General features: G+C 45.3%; 1 protein-coding gene across 7 annotated transcripts in view; it reads right to left on the bottom strand.

Annotated features, from left to right (window-relative positions):
* LOC119465371 (inositol 1,4,5-triphosphate receptor associated 2-like) overlaps positions 1–16,024 on the bottom strand; it is a 347,709-nt gene that overhangs the window by 184,120 nt on the left and 147,565 nt on the right. For all 7 annotated transcript variants that reach the window (XM_049656273.1, XM_049656274.1, XM_049656278.1 and 4 more), the window contains 5 exons: positions 12,739–12,907; positions 10,733–10,867; positions 8,659–8,718; positions 7,767–7,831; positions 4,493–4,745 (listed from right to left, as the gene is read on the bottom strand). In XM_049656273.1, coding sequence (XP_049512230.1) covers positions 4,493–4,745; positions 7,767–7,831; positions 8,659–8,718; positions 10,733–10,867; positions 12,739–12,907 — 682 coding nt within the window. The remainder of the gene's footprint in view (positions 1–4,492; positions 4,746–7,766; positions 7,832–8,658; positions 8,719–10,732; positions 10,868–12,738; positions 12,908–16,024) is intronic.

Below are 16,024 nucleotides of genomic sequence, written 5' to 3'. Positions count from 1 at the left end.
ACTTACGAGAGGGAATTTGATAGGATGTTCCGCATTCCCGCGATGAGGCCCAAAGTAGTCGGCTAGACGCCTACCATGTTTGTCCGCATACTGTGTGCTCACCATAGCAGACAAAATCTGCTGCGCACTTGGCGAGATATCCATTCCGCACTTTTAAGCAGCAGGTGAACGGCGCGGTATAGACAAGTGACCGGTGCGGTGGTGCTGTGAGCAAACAGCGGAAGGGAATGGCAACACGCAAGGTATCCTGGGTAACTCAGCGCCCGAAGGATAGAACTTCCGCTTCCGCCTTGCTCCGGCGGCGCAGGTTGTTTTCCACTCGCGGATTTGGAGGCGTTGCTCTGCGCCAGAGTCGAGTGCTCGCTCGCGGAGTCCGTTGGCTGCTCCGGCTCCGCCATTGGAATTCAACATTAGTTTGGAGCTATTAAGCTTTATGTGCACTTGTGAGCTTCTGCCATTCCTACCAGTGTGTGCTCATACAAATACGGCAGGAATTCACAGTTGTCACAAAAGTGCGATAAATCAAAGCGCGCGCTGCGTGTCACGCAAGCCAGCGAAAGAGCCCGTCGGCCCCGCGGCAGCTTCGACAGAGGGAGAGAGCGCATACACCACAGACAGCCGACATGATCAACTGAGACTAGAAGCTTTGACAAGATACGCAAAGGTTACAGAGAGGAGAGAGAGGACGCGCGCCAAAACCACCCTCTCAGACCCCGACACACGGCGAACAGAGCGAGAGAGAGAGAGGGCGACAGCCCGAGCGTGCGCCAACGGGTGAGTCACCACCCTCCTCGAAGACATTTCCGTGGCCTCAGCCGAAAACGCAATGTTAGGAGATTCCCATGCTTTGTTCACGCTATGGGAGGACGACTCCATCAGAAAGTTCGAGAAATGCCGGCGAAGGTGATAAAAGCACTGTGCGGGAATCAGTACGGGGATCCCAAGCATAGATAGCAATAGCAAATGATTAGCCAAGCGAACGAAGTAAGGATAGTAGTTTTATCGGCCGTACAAACTTGTAAACATTTGCTTACTAACTAAATTAACAAGCATGGCGTCACGTGTGCACAAGCAAACATGAACACATCTCACTCGATGATTGCGCACACTTGCCGTCAGAACGCTGTAGTGAAGAAGCGCGGAAGTAGCAGCTAGCGAATTGACCTTCATGCTGCCTCTCGCTTCAACGCGAACTAAGCGGCGAGAACACAGTGCACACGAAGCTATCAGCACTCGGCGCACTCTGTCCGCATCGCAAATCGCTTTCAAGGTAGCGCCCGCACGGCCGCGCCATACGCCGCCGCAATAGACCAATCGGTGGGTTCTTTAACATGCAAGAGTGCTCTTGTATTCCGACCCCATCGGAATTGAACCCCGGACTTTGTGCTTTGCAGCAGAATGCCTTGGCCACCGAGCCACTGTGAGCAGCTAATGACGGCCATGTATCTAGGCCGTTATAGGCAAAGCAAGACTTGCAGTGTTGAGCAGTGTCAGGCACATAAAAACAGTCACAGAGGGGCGCCAAAATACCCAGTGACCCAAAGGTAATAGAACTTTCATTTGGCCTTTAGATAGCAAATGACCTTAGGTGGACAAAACACACCGATACTGTAAACAGCAAACCCCAAACTATTCTTTCCTTTGAAGAACACTAGATCTTCAAATTTTTTATACAATTTGTAGCCTATAAATTCGTTATCCTACTCATGTTAGACTGTGGATCAATAACCTCAACTATCACACTGGAACAAACGTTTCATGAACTTGAAGGAGTACAAATAAAAATGCCCTCCACTTTAAAAGTCTCGGAGACACGTCAATAATGTAGCCGCTGTCTCTAGACAAATCTAAACTGCAGCCTTTAAATGAAAGAATTTGCCTGTTCAGATCAAAATTTCTCTAATCTAAAAAGGAAAAGCTACCACAAAAATAACCCCATTTTCATCTAAATATGCTACCCAAACTCTTCAATGAATTTTCATGCAGCGAATAATTGTTTCAAATATTTTCTTTCCTAAACAATTACATAAGCTAAGAAACAGTCGGGCTTATTTCACTAGGTGAGATTTTATATTGAGGTGATTTTCGAGCATGCTACCATGTTATTCATTGCTTTTGGTGTATTTTTCCAGGTGCAATTTGTGTTTACGTTTGCTTTCTGCTATTTTATAGTACAGTAGACTTCCGTTAATATGACTCAAGTTCATTTTCATTTTAAGCTAATTCGATCCTGACTGAAGGTCCCAGCAGGTGCTTATGCATTTCGATGGGCTTAAACTTTCGGTATTTCGATCAAAAATTGGCCTTTGCCGGAAAATTCAAACTTGACCAGTCAGCAGGCGCATGCGTGTCTGTGGCTCCTATACTAACCCTAAAGCGACTCCTTTAGTGACAGCATATCTCGGCACAGCTTAGAAAACAGTGAATGCATTGAACATACGTCATCTCTCGTAGAAAAGAACTATTTACGGCTTGCCCTAGGAAGATTTTTAAGCTATAACAGTAGCTCACAATGTGATTATGGTACTGATTCTAGTGAGCGCCTCCACAATTTGTTGAAAGTTCTTTGTGCAGTGCAATCGAATTTGAAACGTAGGCTTTACCGCACAACACAGCTGTATCGCGGTGAAGCTGACTTGAGCCGCACGGCAAAGCTTACTTTAGGTAATTGGCCACCTTTGGATCCTTGCCCATTTTTCTTGCCCATCAATTATGCCCATCATTTTCCCACTATGCCCAACTATGCCCAACATTTTCTTGCCCATCAACTATGCATTACATGTCTACTTTGTTTAAGAGCTTTATTGCCATTTCTACATTATTATTTCTATTTTGGACACACAGAGCTGGTGTGCACTTGATTTGGGCACATGTTAGAATCGGCAAAATATTGGCAAATGAATCAGCGGTGTGCTTTGGCATTGTTTCTGCATTTTCTGTTATTCAAACTGCCACATAATTTGATTAATTTCATTGGTCACATCAGGGTCGAATTAAAGGAAGTCGACTGCGTAGAAAAAACTATCAATCTATTTCCGCCCTGCTAAAATTTCCTATGAGAATTGCAGTACAAATACTGTCCCATGCACCACCGCGTGCACCATGACTAGTGCTTTGTGAGACAGTGCTTCTGTTGGTGCATACATTTAACCGATGTAATCTTAGTGCTCGGACTTCACAAAGGCCAAATTTCAGTCTGGACAGATTTCTGCTGGAGCTGTATTAACAAGTGCATTTATAAACTGCTTATGTGTAACACCTGTATGCTTTCCTGAGTTAAGTGTACACAGTCAAAACCCGATAACAAATTACTATATGAAATGAAGTAAATCTAAAATGTTTCTTGCAAATATTAACATTTGAAGAATATGTGCTTACAACGAATATCGGATATATTGAATGTATTTTCACTTCGTTATAACAAGGTTCGACTGCATGTATGCATCTTCTTGTAGGTTCTACGCCTAAGGCACCCTGCAACTTTCACACCACACATTAACTGCACTTCGTTCTCCTAAGGTCGTACTACAACTGTAAAGTGCATGGTCCACAGTTCCACATCAAGCCATGGACTGGCGTATTGACTGTGCCCCTCAGCATCAGATACAGTAGACTTCTGTTAATTTGACTGCGATTAATTTGATTTTTCAGTCAATTAGATCAAAACTGAAGGTACCAGCCGGCACCCATGCATTTCTTTGGCCCTAAACTTTCATTACTTTGATCCTAAAATTGGCCTTTGCCAGATAATTCGAACTTGACACATCAGCACGCAAGTGCCTGACCCCATGGCGGAGCCTTAGGGCAAAGTCTGCACTTTGTGGGACCGCAGTTCGAATCTACTTGAGACAATGCATTGAACACAAGTCATCTGCCGTAGAAAACGCCTATTTTTGGCTTGCCCAAGAAAAATTTTCAAGCAATAATGGTAGCTAATGACTAGTTACAGTATTTAAGCGATTCTAATGCACACCTTTTTTTTTGGAGAAAATTGGGTCGATAATTGCGTGCACACGAAACCAAAACTGCCTTCTACAGCAGTTCATATGCTTTACCGCTTAACACGGATGTAATGTGGCAAAGCCGACTTTAGGAACCATGTGGCAAAGCTGACTTTAGGAACCATGTGGCAAAGCTGACTTTAGGAAACCAGCTGCACTGTGTAGCACATATTGGACCCTAGCCCATTTTTCTTGCTAAAAATCAGGTGCGGGTTAGACTTCCTTGTTTAGAAGCTTTATTGTTATTCTTACGTTAGTTTTCTACTTTGAACTTATAGAAATTGGGCGCACGCTTGATTAGGGGGCGTGCTGGTGTCGGGCAAATGCTGCCAAATGAATCCACGGTGTCTCTTGCAGTTCTTTTTTCCTGCACCTTGCTTAATTTGACCCGCCAGATACTTTCATCACTTCTGTCGGCCCCCCCCCCATCAGGGTCGAATTACGGAAGTCGACTGTATGTCGAAACGGACATCACGATGACGCCATCTCACCGGTGTGCTCGCACAAGGGAGGTCAAGTGCGCTGAACAAGAGCTCGTCGCTGATTGGCTGCTGCGGCGAGGACGACAAGTCCAGAAAGAGGATGCTGGCCGGCGAGATGGAGCGGACGCCCTCGTCGCTGTCCAGGTTGGCCTCACCAGCGATGGCCACGGCTGCAGGGCTGGTGTCGTGCAACTCCGTACCAGTGATCGTGCTGCTGTCGCTGACAACCAGAGCGGTCTGCTCGTACAGCACTTCCCTCAGCCTGTGTTGGACAAGGTTTGGGAGTTGACTTTTCTTTCGGCAATGGGCTTCCTAAACCCAACCACACTGATCGATTTCTGGGATTTATTGACCCGAGAAACAGAGCGAGACACTTTAATGACAGAGAACTCAGCCTGAAGGACATAGTTGAACATTAACAAAAGGAAGTCGCATTAGGAGCAAAATTTTGTTTAAGTGTAATCTTTATTATCTTTATAATTTAGCAACGCGATAGCTGGTGCAATATGATTCGCAGAAAGTCTTGCACATTTTTGTTCAGTATTGGTTGGTGCAAACATTTGCAGATGCGTGCGGAGCAATCTCTAGTCAAGAAGAGGAAGAAAACTTAATTCGCTGTGGAGGTAGCGTTCTTCGGCAGTTAAATGGAGAGAGATGGTCTATTTCTTCCGGCTCTTTCTTTATCCTGCTTTTTACACTTTTACCACTGCCTTCAGTTCATTTCTTTCACCTCGATGCTAGTTTATAGGTAGGCTGCAGAGTGCGACATCAGCCAATCATGGCAGCTGCTGCAACGATTGTGCGCCACAGGCGCAATATTTTTCTCTGCTGCACCATCTGCACATTGGCTGCAAGGCGGCCGGCACTTTGTGGGACCGCAGTTCGAATCTACTTGAGACATTAACTTTTTTTATGCTTATTGCAAACCACTTTGGGATTCCTGTGACAGACACTGGTGGACTTCTCTGCACTCGATTCGATAATTTCCAATGTCATGGTTCACCGCAGATTCTGCCGCTTCGCACTAGCCATCACGCAAAATCAAAGGCAACATGTGCGAAAAACAACGCAATGAAACAAATGGCGCAAATCTCCACAAGCCACAAATGTGCAGGAAAGGGAACTGACAGGAAAACTCTCATTGGCTTTGGGCGCGAGTGCTGCTAGTCAGACCAGGCCCGCATCCACGTGCAGCTGGGCTAAACCACTTTTTCTGGGGGAGTGTTGGCAGCTCGCCCGGCCGCTGTGCAAAAAGCCAACTTCTAGGGCAGCTTTGCACTGTTTGTAGTTTAATGTATTGGCAGTGGTGGCTATTTTCGCTGAATGTAACCATACTTTTTGCTACATATTCTCATTGTAACTTTACAGTGTTCAAAAATTTTCCAGTATTACAGGATAATCAAATTAAACGAGTTCGATATTGTCGCGTTTGACTGTATGGCAAGGACAGTAACAGACAAGTAGATGCATTTGAAGGCATACATAAGCAACCACATAATCCTGCAGTGGATGTGAAGCAAGCATTGTGGAAGCACTTTGCAGGCACGTCATCTGCAGAAACCATTCGTGCGTCGCAAGCAAAAAACAATGGGATGCACCCTTGCCAGCACAATGACTCATCATGAACCACTCTGCTCGTTCCAAACAATGCGTTCTTGTACTTAAGTTTAGCCTTAGCGCTAGAATCTAAGTCACGATGAAACAGCATAACAGTGAACAAGCTAAGATGCACCTATACTGAAGACAGCCAGAGGCACAACTCTCGAGTTAACCTCTCAGAGTTATTCAAAGAGAAACCCAACCTCTTTTTCGCAAACAAAGCTGAGGCAATGGCTTCATGCAACCCTTTCCTTGGCTGTAGACACAGCAGCAGCCAAAGCAATAGTAGAGCTTAAACATGACTAATTGATTGATTAAACGTCACAAAGCAACCTGGAGGCTATAGGAAACGTCGTATGGACAAATTGAACAAGTGGCATTTTTTGCCATCCATTAACGCTTTCCTGTATTAACGTATTCCCATCGACAGCCCACTCTCAATGGTTGAAAATTCGTATTTCGCTGCTTTCCAAGTGCTCTTGGACAGCTAGCGCCATTTATTGGGTTATTTAGGAACTATTTAGTCAGTTTCAGTTTTTGGTTTTCTTTATCGCCACGCACAGATTTTTGAAGCGCCTCTGAAGAAGGAGCGCGGTTGGCGCGATGAGCGCTCATAGACTCCCAGATAGCATCGGCATCGCAGGCCGCTCATACATGAAAATGTCACACTTCTATCCAATTTCAATGCAGCTGCTGTGCGAGAGTTTTTGGACATTGGCAGGAAGCAGTACTGACGTGGAAGAAAACTTCGGTTCGACAGATTTCAGAATGTAGTTTTTTTTTTTTTGCCGAACTGTTTCAAAGCTTCCATGCGCCGATATAAAAATATCCCGTCTATTCTGAAGGTGACAGTTCTTATTTGCAGGGTGTTTATATCCTTTGGTCGAGATAATTTGCCGGCAGCCGCGCAGGGAGTACATTTTCGCGTGGAAAGACGGCTGGGAGTCGACCTCAGCATAGTGCTAGGGCTTGTCACTAGGGCTAACATTTTCTTTTATATCCCAAGAAATGTTTTAGATAGAAAGATTATATTTGCTGGAATATTGCACAGGTCCATTGCATCAAAAATTTATATTCTGTAACCTTGTAAAGGTTTGTTTATGCGACGCAACAATGACATTTTGACATCACCTTTTTTTTTACAAAATTCTTTAGATAATTTTTTCGAATTCTTTTCAATGAGCACGTTCGAGACTATTACAGTTGGAAAATTTCTTCCTTTTCAATTTGATACTACAGAAGTTAGTATCAAGCATGCTCTGGGATAGCAAGATAAATGTTTACTAAACAACGCAAGAACTGCTGCTGCGCAAGAACAACGCAAGAACTGGCAGGAAAAAGTTAAACACTCGGTACATAAATTTGCTCACAGACAGCCCCATCAGAATGTGGCCGCAGCAGCCAGTGTTCAAATGTATGACCTCAATGTTGAAATTTATTAGAAAACAAGATGTTTGTTAAGACTGTACAGGAACAGCAGACAATAGCATGCTGGACATGCACACTTTATTCGCAACTCTAAAACCAACTTGCGGCAACAGCTAGGCTTTCACTAGACCTAACACACACGCACAAATGAGGCACTCATGCAAGTTGCACGCCCAATGCATATTGTCGCAACGATAAACTTTCAGAAGAGCACAGTCGTGAGTGAAATGCACATTAAAATATGAAGCCTGCTCACCGGACATTTTCTGCACGCTTTTGCCGCAATTCATCCTCAGTGTCCTTCTGTCTCTGTTCCAGTGTCTGAAAGGAATGCGGTAACAGACAAGGGCACCGGTTTAACTGCATGACAATGTGCCAATTCAGTAGAAGTAGTGCTATAAGGCTTAATCTCTTGCCCTAGAGTTACACAGGCATTTCAAAGACCTTCGAACCTACAATTGATTGACTCAATAGCGAAGCAGGTTTTGCTACAAGGGCAGCTTCAGTCAATATTCGATCAAGTCAATCAATTGGCAAGGGTCTAATATGTGTTTTCTAATATGTGTGTCTAATGTGATCTTCGGCCCAATTTTTCTTGAAATAAAGAAACTGTGCGTTAGGATCGGCTAAATATTGTAATCAGACATTGTGAGTTATGATTACTGCTTAAAAAATCTTCCTAGGGCAAGCCGAAAATAGGCATTTTTTGATGGGAGATGACATGTTTAACACATTTGCTGTCCCCTAAATGCCGTCCAGACAGACACTGCCAATAAAGGGCCGACACTGAGTTCACCATACATAGGGGTCCAGCACATGAGCACTGAAAGGTCAAGTTCAATTAAGGGGAGTTGAGCTGACTGTATCCAATATGGCAAATCAGTTCTGTAGAAGCCGACACGGTCAAGGAAAGTTAGTGAAAGGGTAAAATTGTCATCCACCCGACTTGCAGCACGAAGGTAGAAAGGAAAGCCCATACAGGTTTCTCAGAAAGAAAACTTCAGAGTTCAAGAAAAATTCGCCCCGGTCCGAGATTCGAACTTAGGACTAACTCTGTATCGGGGCAGTCGCTCTACCATCTGAGCCAATCAGGAGACTAGTAGATCACAGAGCAAGAGCGAATGATGGACACTGTAACCAAGCCGCACCTCAACAGTCTTGGACAAATCCTGGACTGCAGCTGTGCTCTCAACAAGTCTGCTGGACTCCTGCGCAAGACAACCACACAATCGTCACACACACATTGTTGACAAGCTACAAGGTCAAATACAACAGTACCTTAAAAATAGAAAAAAAAGAATTATGGGGTTTTATATGCCACAACCATGATCTGATTATGAGGCATGTCGTATTGGGGGATTCCGGATTAATTTTGACCACCTGGAATTTTTTAACGTGCACCTAAACCGAAGTACACAAGCGTTTTTGCATTTCGAAGACATCAAAATGCAGCCACCACCACTTAGATCAAACCCATCTTCTCAAGTTCAGCAGTACATCGCCACAGCCACTAAGCTACCACTGCAATATTGGCTAATGTATACATATTGACAGCAGCAGCAAGTAAATATTGGAATCAGGTCTACGAGAGAGGAGTGCAACTATGACTAATCCGATGCACAAGTAAAGGTTCAATCATTTTCGATGGCCCGTCAGCGGCTTGGCGTGCCAATACATGGCACATTAACAAAGACAAACCAGCGCAGAAGCTCATTTTATTGTGAAGCGCATTTTTGCCGTCACCATGGACATCGCTTTGAGGTTCCGTGTAAAGTCCAAATGCGGCAACATCGTTGCCGCGCGCCGTACGCTGTGTGCGCGAGTGAAAGCTTGCGAGGTCAGCCGACTCAATTGCGCGCGCGCGAGGGAGGGAGGGAGGAGGGAGAAGGGGGGGGGGGCAGAAGCGCACTCTTGCGCTAGGCACAGCGGGGGGAGGCGAGAAAGGAAAGCGTTTACTTCAGCGGCAACCGCTGTATCTTGAGAGCGATCTGCGATGTGGAAAAAGTGTGCACCCGCGCGGGCTTATCTTCAAAGCAAACTGCAGACAAGGTCAATATCTCGCATTTCTTCGTCGCAGCACTCATCCTTGGAATGTCACAACAGGTACTGGATGCGTGCACACGTGTCATTCCGCACAAGCGCGAGGCGTCGGAAACAAAGAGCGAGCGACACGACGGTGTCGTAGCGTCGTATAGTGTCACCTAGTGTCAGGTTAGTGAAGTGAAGCGCAGACTTGTGCAGTAACCAAAGAGTGGTGCTGCCAGCGCGATGAAAAAAAAAAAGTATTTTTTTTTCCTTCGGCAACATCAACAGGAAAAGGAGAGTGACGGCTTGGCGGGCTAGGCCAGCTGCAGCAAGCGGCAGGATCAGGTTTGAATGAAGGTAGGGGAAAGGTCACGCCCGGCAGCAACATCGCCGGGTCGAGGGATGCAGGCCCGCCTCGCGCATGCTCGCACGCACGCACACGTGCGCTCGCTCTTGCCTCTCAGTCGCCGTGAATTCGAGCGCGCCAAGTGCGACGCCGCCGCTTCGCATTCCGTAGCAGCGGAGAAGGTGCTTCCCGTTGCTGCTCGTGCAAAAATGACAAAATTTGGGCGAAATCTCTAGGCTGTCGGCGGGGAAAATTCGTTATTTCGAGGGGGTCTCCCGCTGCCACTTCGTTACGTAGAGGTCTCAAATACGTGTGCTTCTATGGAGTAACGGCGGGGAATAGAAAAACTTTGTTATATCCAGGAATTCGTTATATGGAGGTTCGTTGTAAGCAGGTTTGACTGTACTCGAAACATTGTCAGCCAAATTTTAGATTCACACTGTTATACAGTCGAACCCCTTTATAACAAACTGCTTGGGGCCGCCGAAAACATTCGTTGTACAGGTCACTTCGTTGTAAAGGTCGTGCATCACACAGCTCGCAATAGAAATGGGACAGAATTATTCCTTTGTTACACAGGTGATTTCGTTGTAGAGGCGTTTGTTGTAGAGGCACTCAACTGTATTCTAAAATTTATCCATGTAGTTTATTTCAAGGCTCAACTGTATTCTAAAATTTACCCATGTAGTTTATATCAAGGTTCAGCTGTAACGGGTGACAAGAAGCCCTTCATTGTCAGTCTATAAAAATGAGTGTACATGTCTTCAATTGCCCATACTACTTGTGCTGAAAGTTTACAATGCTTCCCCTCAGGACAAGGAATTGTAGACCTGCAAATGAGCCCACTGTACCTGCGACAGCTGCTCCTTGAGGCTGAGGTTGCGCTTCTCAAGCTCGCGCAGCCGCACACGGTTTTGAGCCACCGCCTCGGACGCCTTCTTCTCGCGGACCTGGGACTTTGTCAGCCTTTCCTGCAGGCTGTCCACCTGGAAGGAACAATGACAAGGACACATCAGCACCTTCTCAGTAGGGGTGCTTGAATGCTTGAATATCACCGAATCATGCTTGCCGTGATCCTTCAGAAGTCACAATCTTTCACAGGTGGCAAATCAAGCCGAACTTGACAATGAAAAGGCGCCTGCTCTTTAGCGTCGGTGGGCGCCAGCTACGCGCAAAACGGTGATCAAGTTGCATGATGTGCGGTCCTTTTGCCTGTCGCGCAGATTGGGCTTATGATAACCAACCTGCCGCAAAGTTGGGATAGCTCTTCTGTATGTTGGCGAAAAGTGCAAAGCAAAACTTTTTATGCAATAAATAAAAGATTGCCACAAAACACTGGTCCACTATTAAACTGAGAATCTCAGTGGCATTCCGTACAACAGAATGTCACTAATTCATTAGCTTCAGAAGGAGAAAAGCACTGATTTTATTGAACAGAAATTATTTTCATTAAAAAAAAACATTTTTCAGACTTTCATATGCTATAACTAAGCATCAGTGCTTCACAGTGTAATCAGTGCTGGCATACTAACACGGTGTTCCCTTTAATAAGCAGACTATACTGCCTATCTTGATTTCTATATACCTAAGTTACTGATGGCTTGCTAAATCCTTGTTATACAATGTTAGGAGACTCCCAAACATGTGTAGCACTGTTTTTTCTTGCCCAACATTCGCAAGCATTAAATATAATGAAACATTTTCTAATATTCAATATTCAATTCGATATTCAGCTCTATTTTCTTGATTCGATTCTATATTTGATTCGAATTCTACTATTCGATATTTGTGCAGCCCCTAATTTAATGTACACTCATGTACGGTAGACTTAATTTGAGTGGTTAATTCGGTTTTTCCGTTAATTTCATCCCAACCAAAGATCCCGGCCTAAGCCCATGCATTTCTGTGGGCCCCAACTATCGTTATTTTGATCTTAAAATTATGCCTTCGCCGGATAATTCAAACTTGACCAGTCACAGCATGCACACACATGACCCCTATGGTGAACCCTAGGGTGAACCCTAGGGTGATCCCTAGAGTGATCCCTAGAGTGATCCCTAGAGTGATCCCTAGAGTGACCCCGACAGCAACCCTTTTAGATGGCAGCGCCTGTCTCAGCGGAGCTTAGGGGACAGTATATGCATTGAGCATATGTCATTTCTCGTTGTCTATTTTGTGTCACCTATTTTTGGCCCACCCTAGGAATATTTTCAAGCAATAACCGTAGCCACAATGTTTGATTACGGTATTTACCCGATTCTAACAGGTGCCTTTTTCTAAAACGGAAACTGGGCCGAAACGTGCCTGCTGTACTCGTTTGTGCACCCGGACACGGAACCGAAATCAAAACCACCTTCGCAACGTTTGTATGTCTTGCAGCGTAACACAAATGTGTTGCAGCAAAGCTAACTTAAAACCTTGTGGCGAAGCTGACTTCAGAAAACCGGCAGCAATTGTGCAATAATTTTTCTTTGTAAAAAATTGGGTGCACACTTGATTTCTACTTTGTTTAGGATCTTTAATGTCATTTCTACATTAGTTTACTACTTCGTAGACGTAGAAAGTGGGTGCACATTTCATTTGCGGGTGTCTTAGAACCGGGTAAATACTGCCAAATGAATCAGCGACGCATTGTGGCATTTTTTCTGCATCCTGTTTAATTCGACGCGCCAGATAATTCAATCTATTTCGTTGGTCCCGTCGGGATCGAATTGGTGGAAGTCTTCTATAATAATACGGATATAATTTTAATACGGATATATTGTTCAACAATTTGCTGGAACATGAGAACTTGGTAAACTTGTGCACATTTTTACGAAAGAACCTGGGAGTTGAAGCGTTAATGACTGACTCCCACCTCGGCAATCCTCTTCTCCAGCTGGCTCTGGAGGGCCACCTTGGCCGCCCGGGCCTGGACAAGCTGCTGCTCAGCCTGCTCTCGGGCGGCACTGGTGGCAGTGAGGGCAGCCTTGGTCTCCTCCAGTTCCACACTGGCACTCCTCAGGGCCTCAACTTCTTGGCACAGGCTGCGGGCGATGGGGGAGGCAACAAGTTTGTGACATCAGTCATTTCCGGGCATATAATTATTAGGGATCTATGAATATTCAAAATTTTCAATAATAATTGAATACGCATTGCTACAGTCGAACCTTGACACAATTTGACCCTCAATATGACATACAGATGTAACAAATTATCGGATATAATGAAGGAGATGTAAAATCTTTCTAACAGATATCCCCATGCAATGAATATATTTTTATAACAAATATTGACTACAGTAGAGCCTCGTTGATACGATGCTGTTTTGTACGATCTCCTGGCACCAACGTTCGCCAATCAAGAACACAAAAAAATGGCACAAAACAGTTACGCTTCTTTTTCACTCATTAATACGTTCCCGGAAAACATGGTCGTCCACTGTCCAAAGCGACGCTACTGCAACAGTTTCCTCGCCAATCATCAGCTTAGAAGGCAGTGAAGGCACTTTGGTGCTTTTTGAAAATGACAGGAAGAGTGCTAGGAGCTGGCGAGTGCTTGCGTTAGGTGCTCTCACCTTAAGACAGCCGATAAAGCTGTTGTCTCGATTTCGGCAAATCAATTTATTATTTAACCATCCTCGCCATTTGCATCCCTTCTAAGCAGTGCATGGTCCTGTACTATTACACTCAGCTCTATCAACAAGCACAAGACAATACGTACAGACCTGCCAATTTTCAAGTTTGAATACGACAGTTGAAACCAAAAAGTAGTAAATTTCGGTTAGAAGTATTAAAATTTATTAAAATAATTCACAGGTTTTGCTCTATAGGAACATTGAACAGGCACCAATACAAACCCGTATCATATGATTTCAGAGTACCAACGTTCCTGATGAACACAAATATGACCCAGTACAGGTCTGTTTCTTTTTCACCAGTTGATATGTTACCGAAAAACAACCATTTGGCACCAACATGCAGTACACTGCGAAACGGCTCCCCGCTCTTCTTTTTTTTTCTTCAAATTTCATGTTTTTTTTTCAGCGCGAACACACAGTAGCCAATATTTAATCATCACCAATAACATGGCATGGAAACATTGTAGTAAGCGGTTTACTTTTTCATAGAACACATGCAAAAGCTTCCAATGTCGCGGCTGCTCATTGTTACATCCAAGAATAGTTAAAACTGGTAACGAGTGGATTGAATTGTACTTGCTTCTGTCTAATTAAAATGTTTTGACGTCTGTCCCCTTTTTGTTTTGTTTTTTATGGCATAAATTTTTATAAGAATAACCGGTTATTACAATGGAAATTTCTTGGCACCTGAATATTGTTATAAGTGAGTTCAACTGTACAAGCATCTTGCGACATCCTTCCTTTGTTTCATTAGTATTATTTTCATGAAACAACAGATACAACTATGCTTCAGTTGTTCCTCTTTTACAAGCAACTCGGTTGCCAGACGTCCAGTTGCGAACAACATTTCTGCATATCAAACAATGCACACCTGCTGGCCTGCAAACTTTTAGCATTCGCAAAAATCAAAATCTAAATACAGTGTAGACTGCTTATAACGTAAATCGCCGGAGTCGCGAATATCCGCACTATAAGCGATACCGCACTATAACCAAAGCAACAATTTTCAAGGCCCGCACATATGCGAAACATGTGCACCGAGCCGCCATGCGTATGCGACAGTCGAGGAATGCGGCTAAAACGTTTGCATTCAATTTACAGTCGAATCTAGTTAATTCGAACCAAATCACGCGGCGGCGCCTCCGACCGGCATTGCTCCGGCACCGCCATAGAGTAAAAACTTGAGACCCCTCAATGTCGCGCGCGAACAAAATGAAAACAAACAAACAAACAAAAAAAACGCGGCGGAAATTTCACCCTCTCTCAAATGGCAAGGTCGCCGATTCTGCGTTGCGCCGGAACATGCGTGTACGTGCCGACGTCTCAGCCACGCTACCGTAGCCACGTGTAGAAAGTGGCAGTGAACCCTTCTTTCTCCTTTATGCTTCCTCTACTTTCTAGTCACGTGTTCACCTTGCACGCTGCGGCTGCTGGAGCGGAGAGAAGCAGCGGCGCTGTCCCAGGCCGGCTAACGAAACTGCCCACGCCGGCAAACGCCCGCTTCCCGATAACGGCAGAAAATGAAACTTCGGGGAGCTGGCGCCGGGCCGGCTGGAACGGCGGCGCCTGCACGGCAGCGGGCACGCACGGTGACAGTCGAAAGTGAGGGAGCTACGAGGGAGGGCAAGGGGAGCCAGCGGCGGAGTTTCCGAGGCGAAATCCGCATCCCTGCCGCCCTCCTCCCTCACATTCCATGGTCTCCGCGTGCGCCCTTCGCCGTGCTGTGCCGGCGCCGCCCACTCCCTGAAGTTTCTTTACTGCCGTTATCGTGGAGCGAGCGTTGGGTGGCATTGGCAGTTTCGTGGCCCTCGCTCGCTATGCGCGCCGTGATATTTCACGACTCGCACTCAAGATTCTGCTTTCAGCCTCACTGGCTGTTCGTTCGCAGCACGTGCCCTTCTCCTCCACTTCGTCTCTCCTTCTTCCTTGAGCAATCCTTGGGGCGCCCGTTTGAGGGGAGCGTTCGCCGTCTCTGCTGACTTCCGTACTCCCAGGCAGCCGCACTGTAACCGGTATTTCGTTTCCCGCAACTGCACTATAAGCGATACGTGTATACATCGAGTGCTATTGGAATATTAACGGGAGTCTGAAAAGACCGCACTAAATCTGGTCCTGCACTATAAGCGGTTATGTTTAAGTGGTCTATACTGTACCAGAGTAGGGAAGATAGCACATTCTTTTTAGAAAGTCTACCCTGAGCATGCACCTTCCGCAGGATACATACACACTTTATAAACAATGACCTAACTTTAGATGCAGCAGGCAAGCAGCAGCGAAATTGGAACAGCAGAGACCCACAAGAAATATTCTTTTCAGATCACAGCAACATTTTAAGCAACTTCTGAGTTGTCAATTTTGCCTGCTTCAAGAACTTGCCTGAATATACTCTAGGCAAGTACCTTTCTCGTATATGTCTCCCACAAGACGGCAGCACAGGTACCATTACAATTTCTTTTCTGCATGCATTGCAATTATTCCACCTCCCCTTCTTTTGACACCTTTAGAACATTTTTGCGAACAGAAC

Source organism: Dermacentor silvarum, chromosome 9 (genome assembly GCF_013339745.2).
Source record: "Dermacentor silvarum isolate Dsil-2018 chromosome 9, BIME_Dsil_1.4, whole genome shotgun sequence".
NCBI lineage: Eukaryota > Metazoa > Arthropoda > Arachnida > Ixodida > Ixodidae > Dermacentor > Dermacentor silvarum.
The sequence above is the reverse complement of the archived record's forward strand: the minus strand, read 5'-3'. Positions and strand labels throughout refer to the sequence as shown.